The sequence below is a fragment of the Tetrao urogallus genome, assembly GCF_951394365.1.
Source record: "Tetrao urogallus genome assembly, chromosome: 4".
Lineage (NCBI taxonomy): Eukaryota > Metazoa > Chordata > Aves > Galliformes > Phasianidae > Tetrao > Tetrao urogallus.
Genome location: NC_136817.1, coordinates 33746396 through 33772674, shown reverse-complemented (window position 1 = coordinate 33772674; position 26279 = coordinate 33746396). Strand labels below are relative to the sequence as shown.

The window sequence follows — 26279 nt, the reverse complement described above, 5'->3', positions numbered from 1 at the left end:
GCGAGTTTGTCTCTGTGGTGCATGTATAGAAGCGAAATGGTGATCACCGTGCGGATTTGAACAGCACCATACAAGTTTATTCTCTTAAATTTACGCATTTTAATACAGCGGCCGCGTAACTCTCCGATTTACTTCTCCCTTCAAAGCCAAGGGAGACGCCGCCCGACCCGCAGCCCGCCCTCTCTCCCTCGCCCCATCATCCCGCTACCGCCGGAGCGGCCCCGCCGCCCCCGTGTCCCCGCCCGGTGCCCCGGCAGCCAGCGGCCCCCGCCCCCGGGACGGCCCCCGGGCGCGGAGTGGAGCGGGGCGGGCGGGGGCGGGGGCAGCCCGGTGCCGCGGGGAGCCCGCAGCCGCCGCTCTCTGCCCGCCGCCCTCCTGCCTCCATCCCGGCGGCCGGCAGCGGCGTTGCGCAGCTCCCGGGCCGGGCCGCGAGGGGCCAGGAGCCGAGCGGGGCCAGGCCGAGGCGAGGCTGGACGGCCGCGGCAGGGGGCGAGCCCGCCCGGGGCTGGCGGCGGCGGCCGGCGGGGGCCCGGGGCGGCGGGGAGCCACCGGGGCCCGGCGCATGGCGGCGGGGGCGGCGGGGAGCATCACCACGCTGCCGGCGCTGCCCGACGACGGGGGCGGCGGCGCCTTTCCCCCCGGGCACTTCAAGGACCCCAAGCGGCTCTACTGCAAGAACGGCGGCTTCTTCCTGCGCATCAACCCCGACGGCAGGGTGGACGGCGTCCGCGAGAAGAGCGATCCGCACAGTGAGTGGCCCGGCCGGTCCCTGCCCGTGCCGCGTGTCGGTCGGTGCCCGGAGCTGCACGGGCACCGCTGCCGTGTCGCGGGCCGGCTGTTCTCAGCCTCCCCGTCTTCTTTCCGCTGTGCCCCAGGGCTCGCCAGGTGCGCGGGGTTTGCCTATGCGCCCAAAGGTGTCAAAACTAGTTTGCTTGGCCCTCAAGTGGGTGCTTAGCTACTGGCTCTTTGTGCCAGCTGACCATAGGGTGAAAGAAGCTGGTGTTTTTCTGGTGTATGCTCTCACAAATAGAGGTGTTCTTATTCTCTTATTACAGTAGTCGGGAATAGAGGTGTAGATTAAGGAAACAGGGCTTATAGTGGTCAGAGCATATCACTGGCTGAAAACCGTGGATGGTGTGATTTATGATTGAATGTGGTAAGGGCACACAAGGTGCAGCCGCATCCTGTGGTTCTGCAGCAGCAGTCTGTCCTGAGGAGACCCTGAACAGGCAGAGCAGGCTGCTGGCGGGGCTTGGGCTGCTCTTAAGACCAGTGCTCTGTGTCTGATCCTTCCTTCACACCTCAGAGCATTCTGTAAGCTGTCAGCCCTCAGGTTTTGTTCATGTGGCTTCAGGTCTGTGAAATGTCTGTTTCCTTGCAGCAGGTACCAGTTGTTGCTGGTTAGCTGTCACGTTGACAATCTGAGCACAGTTGTTACACAGCATGAGCATCCTGAGCAGGCAGTGCCCTACCTGCAGAGCCTTGGTGCAGCAAACAGGTGAAATGTGTTACTGTAATCCTTTGCCTGGTTCCAAGCTGCCCTCCCAGTGACAGTTGCACAGGTGGGAGCAAGGCCTGAGCAATGGAGATGAGAGCAGTGTGTGGGCACACAAGTGACAAAAAGCTCTCACTCTTCTTATTCTGTTCTGGTTTAGGACCTTCGCCATCTGCAAAAAAACCTCTTGGAGTTCCAAAGAAGCATTGCAACAGTCTGTTCATAAATAACAGTGTTGCCAGGTTGGACTTCGCTCTGAGCGTGTGCAACTTCATGATCCTTAGGTAGAAATGTTTGGCATCAGATGGGGTAAAGATGCTTGTTTAATAGGATGTGTGTAGGGAAAGTTTATTAGTCCAACTGACGCTCCCAGAAAAAGCTAAGAAGCTTTTGGGCTGCATCTGGTACATTTGCATTTCTCTCTTTCTCAGAAACAGTTTAAAGGGAGATATGCCCAGTGTTGCATGAGCAGTAATAAAAGACATTTGCTGCCAGAACAACAGGGTAAATCATAGAGCCTGGGCTTCTCAAAGGTCCGTGCCTTAAGCATGGTGCTGGTTTACCACCTACCAGCCAAAGACCTGCTCTGCATGCATACTGGCCAGTGACTGCACAGCATCAGGTCTGTGCTGGAACAAGTACAGTAATGCACTGTCTTCTGTAGCCTTTTGTATTTGGGAAATGTGGAAATTCTTACAGGAAATAAGTGTAATTTGTTTATAAAACAGGTAATCTTATGCCTAGAAGTAGCTCTGGGGATTTGCTGAAAATGCGGCATGGAGGGAAAAGACAACTTGGGTGTATTGGAGGCTGAAGGCAGGTCTCGGATGCTGCTCTTGGGTCCTCGCCTCACATGGCATTTCAGCCTTGTGTGTTGAAAAGGGCTGTGAGTCTGCATGCTGCTCTGTGCTCACCGGGCTGGACCAGGCTGCCCCAAACACTGTCCTTCTTGTTTGTGGTAGGGCTTGCCCTTGTTGCCCCTTCTTTTTTCAATTTTTGAATGTTCTGGCTCTGTAATTCTAGTTCTGTGTTCTTGAGTCTTTCTAATTTGTGCTTTCATTTCCTGTTAAGCCTTATTAATAGTAGAATTGTTTAACTGACTTCTCATGCTGCTTTCCTACCAGTGAATTACAGGTGAAAGTCTTTCCGGTGTTGATACTGCTGTACTGATTCCATTCTGTACACTCCCCTTGGAAGGCTGTTTTCCTCTTTAGGATCTGTGGTATAGGTGATGGGCTGGGATGAGGGCATTATGTGGTGAGCCCACTCCCCGTAGGCTGTTCCCTCTTTCCCTGGTGTGAGGCTGTGCACTTGCTCTGAGTCTGACTCCCTCCTCTTCTTGCTATCAGACAGCTTTTTTTTTTTTTTTTTTTTTTTTTTCTTGGAAGACCTCAGTTCTCAGAAGCAGAGAAAAGGGAGAAGTCAATGCTCAAAGCATCAGTGAGGCGTGTTGCTGTGACATTACGTGGGTCACATCTCTGCCATCTTCGTTATAAATATGTCGCTCAGTGCAGCTACGAGCAGTGTTAAACTCTGACCTGGTGAGTGCTGCTCAAGGGAAGTGCCTCTGAAATCCTGTGGTATGCCTGGCGGGTCATGTTGGCATGACGGCTGGCAAAGAAGTGCCATAAATCTTGGACAGTGTGAAAAGACTTCAAAAATTAACAAAGAAAATGTGCACCTCCAGCACTGAAGGTTTTATTGGATTAAATAAAAGGTTTTATAAGATAGCTTTGAAAAAAGAAATATTATGGCTGCAGAGAATTTGGATTAGGAAACTAACTACAGGACAGCTAGGAGTGGTCGTTGGGGGAACTGCTGTTCTTATGATTTTTATTTTTCGGTTGGTCCTGTGTGGAACCAGGAGTTGAATGTGATGATCCTCATGGGTCCTTTCCAACTTGGGATATCTTATGATTCTAATTATACAGAATAGCATTTGATTATTACATTCTCATTTTCACTTTTGAAGGAAGTTTTGTATTTTAGAAGGTGAATGTCTCTCTCTGTATGTTTCAGATCAAAGTCTAATACTTAAGCTATAAACAAATTTCCATTATCCATGTCCTTCTTTTGCCTCCTCTGTTCTGCCTTAAGCACTAATGACAGCTTGTTAGAAGTATATGGTCTGGTTTATGTCTTGATGTCAGGAGTTTCGATTGTTTCACACTCATCCCATTCATGTTCGTTTATTCATAATTATGTCGTCAGTGGAATGAAGGAATGGAAGTTCATGCCCTGTGTGCTGGAGGAGTGGACTCTTATGATTCACATAGCGAAAAAGCTGGACAATACATCTGAGATTGCTGATATTGCCACATCTGATGCGTGTATGCATTGACATCAGCAAAGTACCCCTTTGGACATACCCTAGGGATTGCTGTTGAGCTTTTGTTTTATTTTTTTTCCCCCCCCCTGCAAGAGGTGCATTTCAGACAAACAAAAAACAGAAGAGGCTTTCTTAGAGTTTTGTTTCTTAAAGCAAAACAAAAAACCACATCTTGTTGTTGATCAACAACTTTTGGTTTATGTTGCAGAAAAGTACAAAGATCCCAGTCTTTTTGGAAGGGCTTCCAGAAACTCTCCGGAGTTTTTTGTCTCAAAGAGACTACAGTGCTGGTGAAAGGGAAAAGCAAGGGGAATGGAAAAGGAACGTGTATCCATACGTTTTAGAAAATGTCTAACAGCACAGCTGTTTTCCCTTCAGTTTCCCTCACTGAGGAATGGTTGGCATTTGTATATTTCCATAATTTTTCAAGCTGCTCTATTTCATGATGGGCATAAAACAAGGCATCTGAGGAATCCAGAGCCACTTTTGTCACTTTTGTCCACTTGTTAACAAAGTGATGAGACTCCAGTCTGTCACTAGGAAGGGAGTCAATAGTGTGAGCTCCATCAACCCTGCAGATGTCTGAAATACCTTCTTTTTGCTCAGTAACTGGCTGCCTTTCAAGAAATATCTCAGGGAAATGTAAAGTAGGGTAATATTGGTCCAGGAAAATTTCTTCTTAAGAAAGTTCCTTTCATAAGTACTTCTGAGTTTTATTTGTATCATGTGCAGTATCTAAATGATTATGCTCTAAAAGTTTTTGAATGAATATGTTCAAGTATGTACTGACTTCAGAGCTTACCAGCTTTGTCAAGAAGATAAAATTTTGCAAAATCATGGTAATGAAAGAAAGCTAGCTGTCATTGTCAGAAACAGAGAATTTGGTGAATGTCAAGAAGTGTTTCAGTGTAACCATTCCACACCCAATGCTTAGTTTTGTATAACTAGGTGTGCAAGTTATTTAGGACTCAGATCGTCTCGTCTCCCATTTTAGTTTCCCATTGATGTGGCCAGAACTGTTAACAAGGCATCCTATTCCAAATCCTAACAGTAAATGAGAGATTGATTATTTAATTATCTATTTATTTATTGGAAATCTGGCACAAAATGTCAGAATTTTTTGTTTCTACTCAAGTCTTTCTGGAAACGGACTCATTTGGCATTACCTTTGATCTACTGCACAGACCTCAGCTGTTGTCAAATACTGATTCTTTGCAACATGATCCATACAGAAATTCTTCCTGGATGTAGCTGGTTTTTAGGAATGGGGTACCATGGCTCTCATGAAGGAAAAAAACAAACAAACAAACAAAAAGCTGAGAATGTGTTTCATGTCTGTCTTTGGCTTACTTTGTCATAGAAATACTGTCATGTTTCCTGCAGGGTCCCATAAGGTAAAGTAATTGAGAGGCAGACTGCCTATGTTAGCTGGGCACACTGGGACAAGCATGCTGCTAAGGGGTGGGTATTCTCTGTTCTGTTATCATGCATGCTAATCCTCATACTCTGATTTTAGTGCATCTTACCTGCCACAGAGGTGTGTGGCTGTGCAGTGGGGCTCTCTGAAGGTGAAGGGAGGCAAATGAGAGATGTGAATTGTCCCATCTCCCACCTGCTTTCTGCTTCGCACAGATAAGACTGGTGGAGGAGTGGAAGATTTTCAGGGCACAGCTGTCTGCAGGTACACTAGAGGGCAGGATTTAGCCCATCAGTGTTTTAACGGGCTTCATAGATCAGGAATGCTCATATGGTACTTAGATATTCATCTTCACAGCGAAAAAAGCAAGTCCAGCTCATGTCCAACATACCTGAATGGTAAATACAGGTAATATTTAATATTTTTACAGTATATGGCCAAATTATGGAGACAGTCACAGAAATGCAAATTCTTGTGAAAATTCTCTGTGATCCCATTATTTGGGTATATTAAGTCTTTCAGTAAAACTCTTCAGCTACACAAATCTAATGTTTGGTGAAGATGTGATGAAGACTTCTGGATATTTTTGATCTTGATAAAATGGAGCCTTGTATTCCGGAATTGCTCATCAAGCAAATCAGATCTGGCAGCTGCTAATAAATGCTTGAAAACTGTGCAGCTGGTCATGAGAAAAAGTTTATCTTGTGGCAGAGATAAGTTTAAAAGCATTTTAAACTTTTTAGTAATATGTGGTGTGTTGTGTTGTTTTTGTTTTTTTTTTTTTTAATATACAATTTCTTTGGATAGACAAAGAACCTAAATTGAAGTTAATTAAAGCTGTGGGTTGTTTTGTTTTTTTTTTTCCCCTCTCTCTTCCCTCCCCCTCTCTCCCCTTCTCCCCCCCTTTAATACACGTTTGATGTTATATTGCAAAAGATTTTAAAAAGATGTTAAGTTCATCTTCCATTCCATAATAAAAGCAAGAGCAGTGTTAAAGGCACAGGCTGCTGAATGATCAGGTATGGGTGAAGATCTGGTTTGGACAGTAGAATTAACAGTCACGAGGAAATCCTAGAATAATACCCTCGTCTCTTTCTCACTTTGCACAGAATGCACATACCTGCTGTGTTTTCTGAAAGAGAGGGACGTGCAGTTTAGGGCCAGAATTCTATTTAATTATATTTTAAAATTCAGGTCAAGAGACTAATTAATTAAACCTAATCTTTTCATGGACTTCTTTTTTTTGTAAGCTACTCATCTCCCTCAGTTCATTATACATGGCAAGCAGTTTAAAATTATAATTATCCAGTGGTTTCTGTACCTTTTAATGTTGTTAACGTGCTAAAAGTGAAACTCGTAAAAAGAGTTTATTGACCGAGCTGCTTTTCCCTGAGCTACAAATTTGTTCTCTTTTTTCTTCCTTTTTATTCCCTAGGAAAATACTTTCTGGTGTTTCCTCCTTTGTTTAAGCAGTTAGAACTAAAGCAACGAATTCATCCATAACTTGATGATTTGTTCAGAAGAAGACTGAGTTCATATTCTGATTATTACAATTTTTTGTCATGGTTGGGAGCATGATTTTCAGATCACTGGCCGTCATCTGTTGTTTTAAAGTACGAGGGAAGTGATCAGTTGTGCTGCTGATATGTGACCCTGGAAACAGTGGAGCTGTTTGGCTGTCAGTGGCAGCATGGTTAATGTAATTATCTACTAAAACTAGTATGGACTATGTAACCTTAATATAATTTAATTCAAAAAGAAAAAAAAAATAATCCTGAGAATGCTAAAGTTTCCATTCCTGAAAAAGAATACTTGCACATGATCTTTGAATTGGGTATCCTTACTGAGCAGTATTTGAAATATTTATGGCATGACTTTTGAAGCCCAAAAGTCTGTAGTGAGATTACATCTAAATTCTGTTTGAAAATGAATAACTTCAGTAATATCCTCTCAAGACCATGAACTTCAAATTAAAGCAGCTCTCTTTATTTGTCATTTTCAAAAACGTATTTTGTGGTAATATATGGGTAAACCAGAGTTCTTGTCTGCTTCTTCTCCCTCCTGGCTTTTCCATAAAAATATTTAAAGGGTGACTGTCTGGAGTGCTGATGCCACTTCAGGATTATCATCTTATGTATTTGTTTTGTTTCCTCATGGTAGGGTCAGAATTTGACTGGACGCTGATATGCTTGTCCGAGAGTATAAATGAGATGATGTCTACAAAGTTGGGTGGAGGTCGTCTTACACAAACTACCACTGTACACTTCTGGTTGAGTGATCCTGTATATAGATTATCACTCATGTTTGACTTTTAGAGCTTGAAACCACTTGTCTTGAGTGATTCAAAGGAGAAAGGGCAAACTAGGAGCTAGACTCTATAGTCATCAGTAGTAATGATATGATGATGTCAAGTAATGATCTCGTACTGTGGAGCTTGTAGCTTGCCTGTTGTGATGAGACTTCAGCAGATCTCATAAAACAGTAGTCACTAGGATTCCACCTGGAATTTGTACACTGCAAAATCCTGATGCTCATGGCTATGAAATACTGTATGGTGTTCCTTCTCTCAAGGTGACCCAGTCCGATCCCCAGCCTGCTTGTTGTCCATCTGGAAACATTTCTGTGTCTCTGTTTAATTAGTAGTTCTGCTGCTATTCTGGATGTGCTGTAGCTCTGTGACTGTCTTTTCCTGATGAAGAATATCCTTACCACTTTGAAGTGTACCGGCAAAATACATGAGACTCTGGAATTAGGTGGCATAGCAGCTCAGCCTGTGCTTGGTATCCCTCTTTTGGGGAAATGACAGTTGTACCTGGTGGGACCAGCACTATGTTTTTGGCAGACAGTATTATTTCTTGATGCTTCTAGATACTGGGGAATAAGTACTCAAGTCTACTGGTCTATCCAAATTCCCCCTTAATTTCTTCTTTTTTTTTTTTTTTTTTTTCTTCTTTTCTGACTACTTCAGTGTTGTATTTGAACAGTACCTGCTGTGCTGACTGACCAAAATCCTTTGGCTAGATGCTTCAGCTGACCTAACAAGTCTCTGCTGCTAAAAGGGGTGGTCTCTTTTACTCTTTCCCCCCACCCAGTTTCAGCTGTGCTGTAGTTGGCATTACTTCTAGCCCTGAGTTCACAAAAGGGCCAGATAGTTTCTTTTGCTGAATTGGCAGAAATGTGTTTGTTCTCTCAGTCCTTTCCACTGCATTAGTTTTTGTTTGATTTATTGCATTGAGTTGGTTCCCCAGGATGTCACAGAAAGTGCCAGAGTTGGTGCGAGGGAGGTGATGATAGTGTGCAGCTGGGTGTGTGGGACAGGCAGGAGCATTCCTGTTTCAGCAGCAGCTGGTGCTCTGGTGTCACAGCCCATCTTTTGCCATGACCTGAGCCGTTTCATGTGTTACAGTGCAGGACAAGGTGCAGTATCCTGCTTGATGGATGGCTTGGAGAGGATAAATAAATGAGATGGTGTCTATGTAGTTGGGTGGAGGTCATTTTACGCTGACTACGTGGTACACTTCTGATGCAGTCCATGCAGTTGTCACCTATAGTTCACCACAGGTTAGAATGGTAATTTTAGGACTATATTACAATGAGTGTTAGCATGGTTAGCAGCTTGGGGGAAGACTTGTTCTGACTCTGGATGTAGGTGGTTGCACCTGGAGAGTAGTTTTGTGCAGTATTTCCCTGGGTGCTGTTGATACCTATACCAGGAGAGATGGATATAGAAAGGAGTGCATATTTTAGCGTGGAGAAGCAGTGAATGCAGCGTATGTGGAATGTTCATGGAGAGAGGCTGGCATCTCTGTTTGCCTGTCTCTTAGGGTATCCTGCTACACAGACTTGTTGGGCAGAGCAGTTTCTTGTGGGGGGAAGTAGGAGAGGCATTCCATTCATTGGATTTCTCTAGGTTTGGTGGAGATTAACAGTTAAATGTCCATCTGCCCTTGTGTCTGAATATGCAGATGTGAAATATTCACTTGGTGGTTTTACTGATACTGTTTTACTGGTATGTTTTACTGATACTAATGTAGTTGATACAGGAAAATTGAGAAAGAAAGGCCCACGGTGCTCATGTCCTTAGAAATGCAGGATTCATAAAAGCTGCAGAGATATACAAAACTGTCCTGTGTTTCCTGTTTTAATTTACTGCAGTCCAAATTTTGCTTGATTTCCAGCTTCAAGGAGAGATTTCTTCCAGAGCATTTAACCGTCTGTGCTAGAGTTAGTGCAAGTAATTGTAAGGTGTTACTACTTTAAGTGGCAGAGCAAAGCAAGACTGAATTTCAGTGATTAAGCTCTAATAACATGGATCAGTATTGTTTGTAGTATGTACTAAGGTCCGAGCCAAGAAAAAAATGCAGTTGGAAGTCAGAGAAGTGATGATGGCCTGATCGCTTTCCACGTGGCCCTGCAGACCCCAGTCGTTGGCTCCCCAGCACAGGCTGAGTCCTACTGTGTGTGCCATCTGCCTCCTCCCAGTCAGCACTGGGGGCTGATAAAGCTAGGAGTGTTACCTAAGCACTTGGAGGAAGATCTGAAACCGCGCTACACATTTTCTTGGATTGAGGGAATTTGGTTTCATACAAAGAACAACCCGTTATTTGGGAGCAAGGCTGCATTCAAGCAAAGTCGGGCTGTTAGTGACGATTCCAGTTGGCTGTTGTGAGTTGGCAGTGATTGACAGCTGCTGTCCTTCGCTGGCCTCACTGCGTGCAGCCTGCGCTGCTCCCCTGTGGGTGCGTTATTTAAATGTCAGCGCAGGGTGGATACATGGCCTGATGGAAGGGGATAAAATACACGGAGGATGAAGTAAGTCTCTGGGCTTAATGTTGACTTTGCATTGTCCTTGCAGTAAGCTGGCACCAGTGAAATGCTGTGTGCATGCGTATGGATTTTGATTGCTTTAAATTGCCTTTGCATAAATATTTATTAAAGGCTCAGTGATTGATTCTGATCAGCTCTTTTTTCGTTGGTACTGAAAACTTGAAAAGTGCAAAACTCTCATTGTCACCGTCTCAACCTTTTGGTGAGATCTTGAGCAATCATCTCTACTCAGCAGCTCTCTGTTATTTCTTCTTCCCATGCCCCTCTAGCACTCTGCATGTCTGACACATCTCCCCTGTTACCACTGTATTTCAGGCTCTCCTGAAGTCCAGCTCTTCCTCTTCACCTGCAGACTCCAGGCTGGCTGTATCTGTGGGCTAGCAATCTCACACTGCTGCAGTGCTGGCTTGTCCTTTCCTCTGACTCTGTTCTCTGCGTGCTCCAATATCTCTACAGCACCATACTCTCCTGTAGTTACTGTACTGAAACATACCGTTTAAATGTAACACATTTTACTTTTTTTTTTTTATCTTCAGAGTGCGTTTGCCTTGTTCCTGCTTCTATGCGTATTGATTTTTCTGCAAATGAAAAGCAGTTCATAGCTGTAAGACACCAGAGATATGCAATAAATGTGAAGAGCCTAAATTCTGCAAGTTGCAAATGCACCTCCTATCATCAGCCAGTGGCATTATGTTATGGCTGGATTGCTGCAGCAGCTTTAAAACAAAGCTGAAGAATGGAAAGTGGTTATTTTACCACTTATTGTTGGGAATACTAAGTGAAAGCAGTTGGAGGAAATGTGAAGGATTACTTTACTCTCAGTAAAACAGATCAGGCGGGACGAGTCTGAAAAACCACGTGTGTATGTGCGTTCATGGTTCTGTTAATGAAGCCCTCAAATACAGCTGTAAATCAAGTTATTGGGTGAAGTTACTGACACTTACTGGGCTTTGTCACTGGTACTCAGTTTTACCAAGGAACTCTATTAATTACTGGTGAATTTTCCTGCTGGTTCTGTACTCTTAACAGAACGATGCATTTAGTTCCTCTGCAGTGACCAGGGGGCTGGCATGCAAGCAGGGATTTAGAAATGTTGTATAGGAAGGTGTATTTGTAGTGTCTGGCACTTCATATCCTCATGTAATGCCGAGCAATTGCTCTGTACTTGACTCAGCAGTATGAAATACCCAGGTTGTGCTTTGTCAGCAGAACACAGCAGCTGCTGTGCTTTTAACTTTCAAAGCACTCTGTGAAGTTTGATGGTGCAGTTGGTGCAAGCTGCATGCAGTGGAGAAGTGCCATTGTGCGCATCTTACATGCAGGCACATAGGCAAGGAGGGCTGAGCCTGGCTTTAGCTAGAGAGAGTGCATGTTATGTTATTCTGAAACAACTTCTGTACCATCCAGTGTATGGGGAGCATCTGAGGATGCTCTGCAGTCGGTAATCGGTGTTTCCTGAAGAGGACTGCTGAGGTGATAGGTGTACACTGGGTGGGGCTGGACATTTGTAGGAACTGGAATTAAGATATAACTTATAGCAACGGGAGAAGCTAAATAGGGAAATGATTTTCATTACAGTCAGTGTTTCTTGTACTTCTACTAAAGCCCCCGAAGCCAATGAATGGCTGCAAGGCTGGCTTAGTCAGCTGGTAGCTGGCCCCACTCCTTGTTACTGCGCTCAGCACCTCACATTGAACCTTAAGTGCAGCCGGAACTTTCAAAGTGCTTGTATTGCAGAAGTGTGTATTTTTGTTGTGGATGTTTACATTTCAAAGACCTTAGGTCTGTCTGCAAGTGGTTTTATGCCTCTGGCTGGCAGAAAGGAAAAAGATACACTTTGAATGCTGTCATGCAAAAGCAAAGAAATGTGCCTTTGTATGGGAGCGTGACTCACTGTTTCTTAGTGTGGCACTTCATTTGCTTGATTATTTTTGTTGTTGTTGTTGTTGCTGTTCTGTGGTTTTTGTTTATGAAATGACCACCTCTTTTGCTGGGGCCTGCTTGCTGCTTTTTGTCTGTGTCCCTCCTGCCCACCCTGCACGTGTGTTCTGGGGTTTGGGCAGCGTGTATTTCTGCCGATGGCACTGTTATTTTCAACGGGCAAGCAGAAAGCAAGCAAAGTGCTGTTTTCCCATTTGCAGTTTCAGGACTGGAGGTACCTTGGGTGCAAAGTTTGTCAGTAGAAGGCATGAGTATGCTACGTATAGGAGAAATACAGCCCAAGATGTTTCTGATTGCTAGAGATCGGGTTCAGTAGGCATCTCTGACCCACAGGGCAGTTCTCGGGGAATGCCAAAGCCGAGGTGTTAGTGTGTATGTGTGCATGCATGCCTATTTTTGAGCCAGCCCTCAGGGTTGGGAGGTTTGGTGTGTGTATTGTGGAGCAATCGCAGCCAACTGTGTCCTGCTGGACACCTGGTTGGGAATAGGAGTTGCCCCGAGTGCAAAGGAATTGTCAGCTTCAGCCACACAGTGTGCAGGAGTGGGAACTCTGAGGGTGTTACGTTTAGCAAAATATCAATTGTTATTTTCATCCCATCCCCCCCCCCCCCCCCTTTTTTTTTCTGAACTTCACCTTTCTGATTTTTACTCCCTCTAGAGTTGTTCTGCCTCTGTAGCAGCAAGGCTGTGGAGTGTTGCTGCCCTGCTATTTTCTGCAGGCATGGAGCTGCAGAGGACAACCAGCGTGGAGCTGGCGTAGCAGCTCTGCATCAGTGTCATTCAGGGGCCTCGTGGAAGGGTTTTCCTTACAGGGCCTCTGCAAATATGTTGGAGATGGGCCCTGAGCCTTTGGCTTGGATTTCTCTTTTCCGTAGCAGAGGCTGCAGTAACACAGTCATTGATCCAGGGACGTGCAGCCTGGGGCTTTCGAGGGTACAGAAACTCTCCTTTCTTGTAAACCAAGGTGTTTGACTAATGACCTTTCCAGTTATAATAAAGCAGCTGTATATTAGTGCAAAAGCCTGAAGTAGTATCAAGTTCTTCCTCTTTTTCCAGAGTCTGTAAGCTGCTCTGTTATTTGCTGTGTCCGAGCACTCTGCATTTGCTGTTGAGATGTTCACAACATGCATATTGGAGTTGGGCAGTGCTTGGGGCCCGAGTTCCTCTTGGTAAAATCTATTTCCCATCACATTCCTGCAGGGATTTAATGATGGTGTTACAGTCGTGAAGAGTCACTGTCTTAAGTGTGAGAGAAAGAGAGATAAGTGGGAAAACGCAGAGCTGTGTGTGCTGGCAGTGGACATTGAGACCACCGGCTTCAGCCCTGGAAGCAATGTTTCAGTGCAAGTGTCACGGAGTTGACCAGATCAATCTATGTCCGTGACAGGGGCGACAGGCCTCTGCCCTCCCCCCCCACCCCAGTCCCACAAAAATGGGAAGGAAGGAAGGGAGGAAAAGAGCAGCGGCAACAATCTATGGAGGAAAACTTATTTTACTATAATATTGGAATACAAGATAACACAATATATACAATTTAATTGAAATTGAGATTAATAAATCAGACAAGATGAGAGAGAGAGTTCCCGGGACCGAGTCAAACCTGAAAAGCTTGGAACGGCTAGGAAAGCACCCTCCAGCACCCACTGCCAGGCAGCAAGAGAGCGCCCCCCCACCCGGAAGGGCCACATCCCGTGACTGCTGTAATGTACAGGGATAGGTACTTGGAACTGGGGCAGTGACACTTTAATGCCCCGTACACTATATGATGTTTTGATGTGGAATACTGAAACCCAAAAACAAAAAACAAAAACAAAAAAAACATAGAACCATGACAGCAAGGAAGACCCTGCAGAGTTGAAACCTGCTTGCGTGTGTGGGGGCAGTGGTCTGTCTCAAACAGCAGTAGGTGTAGCTGCAAGGCATTTTGGTGAGCCCTAGCAAGCTCAGGTTTAGCTTGGGTGACTGACTGCAATGAGATTGGGTGGTGGGATTTTCACTGTGGGGTGACGGGCCCTGAGCAGGAGGCTGCTGTTGGCAGGGGCCTGCCTGACCTGAATCCCATGAAAGCATGGCTGTATCTGTACTGAGATACACTTGTAGTGATTTTCACTAAGTCAGCTGTAGTGCAATTGTAGTTCAAGCCTTTATCCCTGCTTCCTTTGTTGTGCAAGTGTACCCAAGTGTATATGCTCATGGCATGTACTTGCTTTAGGATTTTTTATGTAGTAGGTAAATTTCCCACATCCTTGTGCAGGAATAGGAAAAAGGAGATGTGACTCCAGTCATACATCTCAAATCCCACTTCCCTGTGCTGCAGTGCAGTGACTTCAGGTATAGCATGCTTGCCCTGCCTTTTCTCCATTGCAGCTTGCTCTTTACATATTTTCTTTTTTTCTTCATGTGTTTTTGTCACTTTTTTTCTTCAGTCTGACCCTTGCTTTCCCACCTCCTTTGTGATACTATGGCATGGCTGCTGTGAGTGAAATCGCAGTGCATGCCCTTGCACACAGCTGCTGCCCCAGGCAAAACCTGTAGCTCTCTCATCCTATAACATTTCGTTTCTAGATTTTGACAAGATCTTCTAAATAAGCCCATTTTCTAAGAGGCTTTTGGCTGAACCCTTTATGATGCAGAATGATAAAACCATTTGGGATGATTTAAGTCAGCGTAGCATTATTTGGTCTGGGCCCATACAAAACCTTTGCTGGGCTGGGAGAGCTGTAAGAGGACCTTGGAGTTTTCTCTGTGCATGTAACTCTTCAGTTCTGGCGCTCAGGTCAGTAGAAGACCTTCTGGAAATCATACAGAGTTTCTGCATTCTCCACGTCTGCAGGCGTCTGCTCTGTCTGCGTTGTGCTACTTGGCCATAAAATTCTTTCCTCTACTGGAGTACGCAAAACTGAGCTGGAAATACTTTTTTTGAGCTCTCAAAGAAAGCGTGGGAAAGATGCAGTAGGTAACAGAGATCTGATGGAAACCTTGCCAGCCACAGTGCTATTGAATATCACTTTTCAATTCTCACTTTCTTAGAGGAGCCTCTCCTAATGGTGAAATAAATGCCCATTTATCATTCTTTCTCAAACACACTGGCAAGTTTAACCTGTAGATTTGCCCTGGCCGTGTATCCTGTGCGAGAGGGATGGTCGCATCAGTGCTGTAACTGCAGTTTGTTATGCACAGGCCAGCAGTGCCATGAGTGCCTGCAGGGCTTTGCTGGCTGCGGGGCAGGAGCACAGTGCTGCAGTCAGTGCTGTTGGTGTGCAGTGTGTATCTGCATGGGGACCAGAGCTCTCTCAGCTCAGCTGCCAAAAAGATGTAGAATTCCCACACTTTGGAGATGGGATGCACTGCTCTTAATTAGTAGCTGGGGAAAGAATTTGGATAGAGTCCTCTGTGAAAGCATTTTTTAGTTCAAGAAAATGACAAACAGACTTGTAAATTTTGCAAATGTACAAGATCTGGGGATTTTTTTTTTCATTCTGTTACTGTGAGTTTCTCTGAAATTTTGCAAAAGGATTCCCATGTAAAAATCAAATTCAGTTTTTGCTTGCAAGGGCAAATTGATTATGGAGGGTTGGTGGCCCAGCGGGGCCCCAACCTTTGCCCCTGGCCTTATTGCAGCACAGTAGTTAGGGAACAGGGCTGCCAGGAGAGTAGTGTGAAGGAATCTCCAGATGTCACCTGCAGGGTGAGCAAAAGGAGACTTGTCTGTCATGTGCTTTTTTTTTTTTTATATTGCATTTCTTTTCCCTGCAGCTGGAACACTTTCAGTGCTTCTTGCTTTTGAGCCAGTTATTTTAATATTTCTTTTTAACAAAGGAACAAAAGCATGTATTTATTATTAAACAAAACAAAACAAAACCACACCAACGTTCTGGTTAAAAAATTTGCTTGATACATTCTGTCCCAAGGGCAATTAATATCTATTATTATTTTAATGTGGGTTTGAGATTGTCACCCTTCTACATCTAGTACTGTAGCACTCTTTCCTTCTGGGAACTCAACGCTGCAGTATATGCAGGTTGCATATGCCCGCTGCAGTCATGTTGTTAAAGCTGTATGTTGTGGTTTGTGAACCAATTCCTTTGTCCAGGTAAAAGTTTTGTGATCGTGCACAGCACAGGAACAAGGAAACTGCTCAGAAGAGGGCTTTATTTAGGATACTTCTGCAATCCTATCTTCAAGTGTGAGAAGGCTGCTGCAGAAGAGGGCTTCAAATTCATCTCCTAATTACAGTTCAGTGCCTTAACTTTATCCTTCTTCTAGTCATCTCTTCTTGTATCTTCCCAAAGATACCACTTTATCTTTCTTCCTGAGAGTTTCTACTGTGGCATGAGAAGAAATTTTTCCGCCTTGCACTTCATTTCCTCTTACTTGGTAAACAAAGGGAAGGTGATCACATTTCACTTTATTAGGGAGAAGTGCAAGAGAAAGTCTTACTAGCAGTAGTGAATGCTCCTTTATAGTAAAGGTCATGTAGGTTACAACTGGGATGGGAGTGCTGTATATTTTATAACCTTGCGGTGATGCAGCCTTAGTCCCGATGACGTTTGCTCAGTGTGCCGGGTCCTTTGTTGATACCAAACCGCATTTGTGGCATTCACCACAAACCAAAGGGTGTTCAGTGAACGTGAATAGTGAAGCACGTACATATATTGTGCTGTCCTGGAGGAGCCCTCCCAAAGGACTGTGAAAATAACTGGGAAAACACACCCTTTTGGCCCCCGGGTTCACAATTAGCTGTTTGACGATGTTCTGTGCTTCCTTCTTAGGTTACAAACTTCTTGATTAAAGGACCTACATTTTGTCAAGGGGGAACAGCTGGTGAGCATGGTTTTAAGGCGTGGAGCGATTGCTGTCACGTCTCAAGATTATTCACTGTCATGTCCAAAGGTTTTCATGGTTTTGAGATTCAAATACACTAAAGACAAATGTTACGAATACACCTAAAATGATGGCTCACATTTCAACGGTTGCTGTTGGTGACTTAAGGGGTACAAAAGATATGGATCAGCAGTGCCAAGTATTCTGTTAAGTTCTGCTCAGCTAAACCCCATCACCTTGCTTTTCAGATGGTTGACACAGCTGTTCCTTGTTAAGCATGTTTGGGTGCACCTCACAAGTCCCTTTCCCCCCCAGTCCCTGCACAGAGCACTTCTCTGCGCTCCAGCTTCCCCCAAAGGCTGGGTGTTGCATGTTGCTGGAAGCTGCTCACGGCTCTGTTGTTGGCCTAATGCAGGGAGGGCTGTGTTTTGGGTACTGGAATCTGGGGTGAAATTCAGCATTTCAGCTGTCTTCTTACAAAAGCAGAGGTTTCTGTATTCCTTAGAAGTCTTGGGCTATTAGTGATTTGGAAAGATCTTGGTTATTGATATTTTTTTATTTGTGTAAAATGGCAACAGGCACATAATCCATAATAAACCATTTCTTCTTTATAGAGTAGCGTTTGCATTAATTTGGCTTCAGATCTGTATAAAAATTGGAGGAGTCAGTATGAACACAGTATCTGCCAGTACGTTTATAAAATCCAGTGGAGTGCTTGAAAAAGAGTTTGTGACAGTTATCCCAAAAGTTCCATGTTCCTGCGTTCTCACTATTAGGACTTTTTCAGTCCTTTCCTTCAGAAAAGCAGAAAAACGTCTTCCATTTGGACTGAATATCTTTTCCCCAAAACAAAAGGTCAAATGAGCCGCAGCCACCCTCAGAATCCTTGGAGATGCTTCCACTGCAAACCTTACCGTTGCTTCAAACACTTATTCTGAGAGTTAAAGGGTGAAGCTGTATAATTCTAATACATCTCTAAATAGAAGAACTGATAACGCTTCATGAGAGCAGAGGGGTGCATGAGACTCGCGTACTGATATTGCCTGTCAGACTCATCTCACCAACCTGCAATACCTGTCTTATGATACAGGACATGAGCTGGAAATGCTGGTTCTGAGCAGCAAACCCAGACTGTTTTGTCTGCAAGTCTGTTGCTGCAAGTCTGTTGCTGAGTACTTCCACGTGTAGCTGTCATTTCGTCTTGCTGGGCTTTGTCACAGTTTGATCTCTCTCCATTGCATTTTCAAATGCAAAATATTTTGGTTTTTTTTGTTGTTGTTGTTTTTTCTTTCTTTCTTTCTTTTTTTTCCCTACTAATTCCCAAAATAATTTCTGGAATGAAAACAGAGTTTCAGTTCAGTTAGTTTTTGGAAACGCCGATAAGTCTCACACCAGATGAGTCACATCCTTTACTCTAACACCTGATGGGCATGTAACCCATAGCAGCTTGCAACGCACTGGTTGTTCTTTCTTTAGCTGCTGCAGTTCTTTGGCAAAAGTGTTTTTTCTCCAAGTACCCCAGGAAGGCAAGAAACTATTCCTCTGCTGTTCCTTATTTTGTGGATGGCTGTGTTGCAATGCTCTTGCTTTCTCCATGGAAATACCATTCTCTTAAAAATCCCTGTAAGTGAAAGCACAGCACTGTGCAGGAAAATCTGGGATTGCTTCTGTGTGCTAACGGACTTTGCAGGTCCAGTTTTGTCTGGAAGAAGTGGCCAACCAGAACGGAGGGCAAATAGGGATTTGGGGAAGTGTTACTGAGATGGTTGTGTTTGTTTTTAGCAGAAATCAGATAAAGTTGTATTGCTCGGGCACGCCTGCAGTGAAGCAGAACCGAAGGAAAGGCTTCGTTATTCTTTGAAGGCAGGGAGAGAGGGGAGAGAAGACTGCCTGTGAAGCTGTAAGCAGTCTAGAGTGCCTGTAGTTTCCAAATGACATTTTAAACAATCAGAGTTGAACTTTCAGAGGGAGATGTTTTGAAATGGTTGGGATTAAATAGTGCCTTGTGTGAGGTTTAGGACAACGTGCACATTGCTGTTTCTCCCTCTGCTATTTCTCCAGAAAAAGGGAAGCTCCAGCACAGTGTTTAGATTTCTTTTGAGTCTCAAAAACCTGAGACATTGAGAAGATGCTCAGTGGACTTTCTGTACGGTTGTATTCTCAGTCCTACGTACCAATGGCTGAAAAGTCTGGGCTGTGAGTTAACATATTGCAGATACTCTTGTTGGAGTTCGGTAGAAATGCAGCATATATGCAAACTCCCTGGGCTGTGTTCTGTTGTTTTAACCACTGAAGGCTCGATTGGTTGTTCTGAATGAGGTGATGTGAGGAATTGCAAAAGAAGAAGGAAAGAAAAATGCTTATCTACATGTCTTGAGACAAGCTGTAGGTAAAGGGGGAAATGCTTGTGAACTACTGCGTTTCGCTCATGACCAGAAAACTCAGTTCAGACTTTGTTCTGTTTCATTGTCAGTAGGTAAATGCTGTGCATGTGTTCCTACAGGCTTTCAAGAAATCATGACTATTTAGAGGGTTTCTGGCGTTGTTGTTTCTTTTGATGGATTGCATCCACTTTCATGTGCCTAATTTGTACAGCACCGTCTCTTGTGTCTTTGCTGTAGTCATCTACTTTTGCCGTTCCTCCTGTTCGCTTAATTGCTGGAGGTCACGCTGTAAGTGCATCAGTGCTGTCTGCTGGGAACCTGTGGAGTATTTAGCAGCTTCCACAGAGGTACAGTGCTGCATAGTCCTAAGCCTTAACCAGAGAAGATACTCATACCTTCGAGCATTGGCAGCCTAACCATACAGTCTCTCTGCTGCTGTTCTATAAGCATTAAGAGAGAGCTCTAAGAACGTTAAAAAGTTCCTATCTGTAAGCAGCTAACAGGGCTGTAAAGTATTGCTTCAGGAGTTGTTTTGTTTTGAATTGCTTCCATGTGAAATGTGTACAGGAGAATAACTTAGCTTTCCGTTGCCAAGTTCATAATAACTTTTTCCTGTTGTTCACAGTCAAACTCCAGCTTCAAGCAGAAGAAAGAGGAGTGGTATCAATCAAAGGTGTAAGTGCAAACCGGTTTCTGGCTATGAAGGAGGATGGCAGATTGCTGGCACTGGTAAGCAGTATTTCTTAATGTATCTCTCTGTATCTTATTGCTAGGTCCTCTTTTCAGTCTGTGCGATGTATTGGGGAGAAATCAGCTCAGAAAAACTTGTGTCAATTAAGAGAGAGGTTTCTGCCCTCACTCACCAAAGCAGTGCATGCTAAAGAATTTGAGTGGCACTGTCTGTGAGAGAGAAGTCAGAATGAATGTGTGGGGTAGGAAACGATGCGAACAAAGAAAAAGTATAAATGTTCTCCCTTTTTTTCCTCCAGAGTAATTTTTTCCTCTTAAGTTTCCTTTCACATAAGTGATGGTAAAGACCATTTTAAAGTAGAAGGTAAAGCCAACTCGTACAAAACTTTGATGTTTTTGGCAGTAGCTTGTGTGTATTACTTTCTCATTCTCCTTTTTGTAGGGAATCAAGTTTTTTTTTTTTTTTTTTTTTTTTTTTAGTACATACACTTCCAAGCTAGTGAGTTGGCAAGAAAAACATTTTTGTCAATATAATGATAGAATTAAAAATAAATAAATAAATAAAACTAGTTTGTTAGCACTAATTTTAATTTAAACTCTGTTCTTTTTTATTGCCATCGCATTAATTTTTAACGGTGTTTTGAAGCCAATCTGCTTAGCAGAATCTGAAAGGTAATAAGATCTCCAAGGCCTAAATCTTAAATAGAGGCTGTAAATTGTAGAACCACAGAATGGCTTGGGTTGCACAGGACCTCAAAGTCCATCTAGTCCCAACCCCCTACTGCGGGCTGGTTGCCTCCCACCAGCTCAGGCTGCCCAGGGCCCCATCCAGCCTGGCCTTGAGCACCTCCAGGGGTGGAGCTTTCATAGATCTCTGGGTAGCCTGTGCAAGAAAAAAATCTTTTGTCCATGTTCATAACTTTGAATTCGAACAATCTTTAAATGTAATGTCCAATGAAATACCGCTGTGGAGCATCCCACTGGAATTTTAGTTTTAAACTAGCTGTGATGCTTTTGGTATCCTGAAAATAGTCACATTTGGATTCTGTGTCCCAGCTAACAACGCTGGGAACAGGTGTTAATAATAAAGTGAATTCCTAATCCCAGCTGAACTGCAGCTAGTGAAAGGCCCATGGGAAGGGCTACAGAAGTCTCTAAGCGAAAGTGAAATTAGTCTCAGTGAAATTAGTCCAGAGGCAAACGGAATATTTCAACAGCTTTGTGTGTGCAGGGAGCCCTGGTGTGCTTCTCAACCACGTAGCGCACCATCTCTTGCTTCTCCAAACAGGTTCTGTTTATGCCTGGGAATATAATTAAATAACCCGTTTCAAGTTACAGTGTTATTTACTTGGATGTTTTGACAGATCAGTTGAAGAAAATGTGAATAGTAGTCTACTGTGCTATTCTTGTATTAAGGATAATTGGGAATTTCCTGTGGTACTGGTGTGCTGGCATTCTGCTTCCTGTTCAAATTACCCTCCTTAGCCTAAGCAGCAGTGAATGGTCAAAGTAAACGTTTGGCATCAGTTGTAAAATTACGAACAGTTGGCTGTGTTTGTATTTGGGATTTCCAGCCTCCTGTTGCACAGTGGATCTTGACTGTGTCCTTTGTAGGACGTGCCTCTGTTGCAGCTATGCATAGCGGTTTTGGAAACGGCTTTTACTTGAATCATGTTTGCTGCAAACAGTGCTTCCTGCAACCCTTCAGATTTGCTATTTATAGGAGAAAACTCTTTGCTCTAAGAAGGTTTTGTTCTTCATCCAGCCCATGTTTCACATCTAATGACTATTTTTGCAGTTCTGCAATTGTTCTCTGAGGCACAAGCTGTGTTTTCCAGGAGGATTTCTGTGAGTTAGTAGCCAGTTGTGCCACTGCTCTTTTCTGCCTATAAACACGTCCGTGGAATTGTGCATAATTGCCAGCGTTTCTTCTTCAGTTTGAGGAGGGTTGTTTCAGCAGGAGCATTGTAAGAGCGCGTTCTGGAAATTTTTGTGCTGAAGTGATCTCATCAGTGCATGTGAATTTGTATCTGCTGAGATCTTTGGGTATTCCTTTAAAAATATTGCTGAGCTTTAATTTCTAAGCAGCTGTTTAATTCTTTATTCCAGTATTCTGTGTTTTTCCATCACTAGTTTCGAACAGCATACTTTCCAATTATGACAGAATTTGAAAGATAGATTTTTTCCCAGGAAGAACATTAAACCCCTAAACATTATGAGGCCTTCACAGATTTCTGTGGTGAAACTGCTGGTTATTTTCTCAATTTTTCTTTTATTTATTTATTTATTTTATTTTATTTTTTCCTTGTCTGATCACCTTCTTAGTCATCAGTAAACCAGCCTAGGCCCATGTTCCTTCCCTGTTCAGTTTTGTTCATAGGCACGTATGGTACGTTGCCAAGTGATTCAACAGCTAAGGGCATGCCTGTCTTTCAGGACCTGTTTTTTTGAGATACCACAATTAAAAATCTCTTTGGTATTGCGCAGATGCACGCTAAGTTGAACATCACTTTACATAGTTTATTCTTTGTCCTGGGTGTGTTTGGCTCTTCTGTAATTGCAGGCTCTCCTATCTGTGCTTGCGTCTTGCTTTGTTGTGTGAGCCAGGTTTCTGCTATGTGAAAAAAACATTTTAAGGCTTATAGCCCCTTATGACATTGGGTAGGCATACTAGTCTTATGTAAACACTTCTTAATGTCTGTCTTCTTTCTTCTTTCTCGTTGCTATCAAGTATCAATTTCTAATGCTTAATAAACATACTATCAGCTTCATAAATCCATTTGAAAATCATCATTCAGCCTCGCTTTTCTTCCAGTTGGGTTCTTTGTGTCTTTGTGGTTTGTGCCTAGTTTGATTTTTGCAAAATGGCTTTTTGCTTAGCCAGTATCTTACTACTTACAGTAGTGCTTTGCATGGTGGGCTGCATTCCTGTCTTGAAATCTAGATGTGGCTTTTCATTAAGCTCTGTGTGCCCTCTGCCAACAGATTTCTGTTGCTGTGGGAGAGTGGTGGTGCTTACTGGTCTGGTCGGTGGAAGAGATGGCTGGTGATTGATACGGCTAATCTAAAGCCTTCCTTGGAAAATGCTTTTTTAACCAAGAATATTTTCTCAAATATTTTTTCAGAACTCCATCAGATTTTGAATGGCAGAATCAAAACATTTCACTTCTAATATGGCTACTGTGTTTTATTTTGACTTTCTAGTTTCATTTAATTACGCTGATTAAGTATTTTCACTTTATGGAATCAAATGTTTCTGATTATTTCATTTTATGAAGAAACGTCTCAAAATTTCCTGTGAAAGGAACGACTGTTTTTGACTGCCTTTCCTATTTCACAACAAATAAATTGCCAGTAGTGTACAGCCCATCACGTTGATGTGGTTTAGCTGTGATCAGGCAGGCTCTGCTAGACTGAAGGGACAGTTTTTCCCCTTCGGTCTCAGGGGTTAGAATTGTGGCACAAGAATATTCATCAGTTAAGCTTTGTGCAAAAATGAGGACTTCGGTGTTCAGAGCAAACCATGTGGCACCTTTCTAAGTAATCTTTATCAACTTAAAGAATAGGTTTTCTTTTTTTTTTATTTTATGTTCTACTGCCAACTTTTGGTTATTTTTGGTTATTTTTATCACACCCACAAGTTGCATAAATGTGTCTGGGGAGTTTAATCTATTTTTCTTCATAAACCTGAAAAATTTGAGGAAGCCTAATAGGAGGAGTGTGTTTCTTTGAACTGTGATTGTGTTGCTTTTGTGCCAAGTTGTCTTTCACTTGTGTCCAGACTGTTGGTGCCTGCTTTGGTTCACTGTGATGGTTTCCCATGCTGGTGGCAGCTGAGGCTGAGCCCAGCACAGGGCTTTAGTTTCCACTTTGGGCAACTGCACTACACTAACCTACACTGGGCTCCAAGTTCTGTTCCGTTCCCAAATGCTGTTCTTTCTTATGTTGTTTCTGTGTCCTCTTAAGGCTGCCTGTAATCCATTTCAGACTTGAATCATTGGTTAATGCATCTGTTTTCCCACTGCTACGCTGAAAGGCATTACAATATAATCACTCTTCAGCATGATTATTTAAAATATAAATCATATGAAAATTCATTTGGTCAATGCTATTTCAAATATAAAAGCATTAGTCATTTATAAAAATGATAAATTAATTATGGGTGGGTTTTTTTTCCTAAGTTCTTTTCCTTAGAAACCAAAAAACTCCTCTGAAAATGGCTGAAGTGGAGGAGCTGTATGTTTTTTATTGCCAAGACTTGAAGACATATGTTTGGAGATGGATTACTTTATTATAGACTGCATTTGAATGACTTAATTGCTTGTAGCTGCAGAAACTGGGCATGTGTAAGGAATGAACTTGTGTGTTTCTGTGCGTTCTCTGTGAAGTCTGGTTCTTTCAAGCTCACCTTTTTTTTTTTTTTTTTTTTTTTTTAGTCTGAAATAGTTTAGTTTGGCTAGTGTATGGGGCTGCTGAGTCATGGCCTGAACCTCTGATCAATCACCTGCAGAGGCGAGCAATGAGTCAGCCACGGGAGCACAGGTGAAGGCAATTCACCTGTGCTGCAAGAAAGGGTGGAGCCTGGCTCTACCTCTCCTAGACCCAATTAAGAGCAGACTGCCAGGGGGGAAGGATCCCTACTGGAGATCCACTCCACTGGAGTTTACGTGAGCCGAGGGTAAGATGAGTGTTCTTCTTTCCTGCTTTAGTATAATAATTACATCAGCCAAACTCCTGGATATACTATATCATCTGTATATTCGTTGATTGTACAGCTACTTTATCTATTAATGAATATTACCAGAAGACTGTAGCTATGATTTGCTTGCTTGTATAGGAAATTTCCTTACATCTCCTGTTTTCTCTCCAAGTTTTTGCATGTTTCCTTCTTCCTTCAGGCATCCCAAACTCTTTTTCAGGGTAAACGTGTATAACCGTGCTCTCTATCACCCAGTAAGTTAATTGCAGTGTTGAACTTCATCCGTCTTTTCATTTGAGTGTATTTTTCTTGTTTAAAGTATAGGTTCTGCAGGCAAATTTAGCGCTATTTATGCTATTGGAACAAGATTATTGATTGACAGGGATAATCTTTTTTTTTTCTTGTTGTGAATATGCTATGGGATAACTGCAGTTAAACTTTCCTGCTTTCTCTTGACTGTCAGTAGCTCTAAGTACCAGACACAATTCCATTAGCCAGGTTTTTTCTCCACTGGGACATAATAGGCATCCAAGGAAACTTGGGAATTGAACATCATCTATTGCAAGAATTTTCTTAAATGATCTCACTGATCTGAATGGAATCATGCGAAAATTAAGATACTTTCTCTTCAGCATGGTCACTCTTGGGGAGCATTGGTTTCCACTGAGTGCAGAGATGTGCGGATTGAACTACATTGCATTGTTGGTTTAAGCAGGCTCAACTTTCTGAGCAGCTTAGTGCAGCTGAGCATCTTCTCTCTGGTGACTGGAGGAAAATACTGCGAATATGAATGTGCACAACCTGGGAGTTGGGATCTGTCAGTCAGTGCTGATAGACATGGCTCTCCTTACACCTGACTATATTTCAGACAGAAAGAAGCAAAACCAGGATAGAATCTGCTTTGTCTTTATTAAAGACAATTAATGAGTCATAGTTAAAAATTATTTTTGTCGGTGTTTTAAACACTACATTAACAGTAATTGTATTTTTCTTTAAGCATGAAACATTTCATACAAATTTCTTAAATCTGAATGTACTGCTAAGTTAATATCATAAGTTAGTCCTGTAAATCAGACCAAGTGCTGGGTTGTGATGAAGTATCAAATAATCCCTTTCTTTTTCTCTTTCAGAAATGTGCAACAGAAGAATGTTTCTTTTTTGAGCGTTTGGAATCTAATAACTATAACACTTACCGGTCACGGAAGTACTCTGATTGGTATGTGGCACTGAAAAGAACTGGACAGTACAAACCCGGACCAAAAACTGGACCTGGACAGAAAGCTATCCTTTTTCTTCCAATGTCTGCTAAAAGCTGATTTGCAGGGTGGGTTCTGAACGTATGCCACACTACACTTTAAGAGGCAGAGTTTCTTGCTCCTCACTAAACTAGTAAAAATAGAAGCTGTTGTTTGCTGATATCAGCTACTTTTGCAGAAAGGTTAAAACATGAATGTTTCTTCCTGTCTTCATACTGCTCTGTAAACCTATTGTGCCAGTGTGTGTGGAGGTAAAATTATGTAGAGAATCTATTTTCAGGATCAGTAACACCTCTATTTTCTGCTAGAGATTTCTATAGAGCTATTTTATTTACTTTATATTCACTTTACAGAGTAAAGGGAAACTAACTGATGCACGCTAACAGGAAAACTTGCCATTTAAAATAATTTATATAT

At 43.0% G+C, this 26279-nt stretch overlaps 1 protein-coding gene across 1 annotated transcript; it reads left to right on the top strand.

The window, feature by feature from the left end:
• Positions 1 to 562: 562 nt before the first annotated feature.
• FGF2 (fibroblast growth factor 2) lies at positions 563 to 25944 on the top strand (the record flags this gene model as incomplete). Its single annotated transcript, XM_079535003.1, has 3 exons — positions 563 to 749; positions 19843 to 19946; positions 25737 to 25944. The coding sequence occupies 3 exons, from the start codon at positions 563 to 565 to the stop codon at positions 25920 to 25922; spliced, it is 477 nt and encodes a 158-aa protein (XP_079391129.1). The 3' UTR covers positions 25923 to 25944.
• Positions 25945 to 26279: the final 335 nt, after the last annotated feature.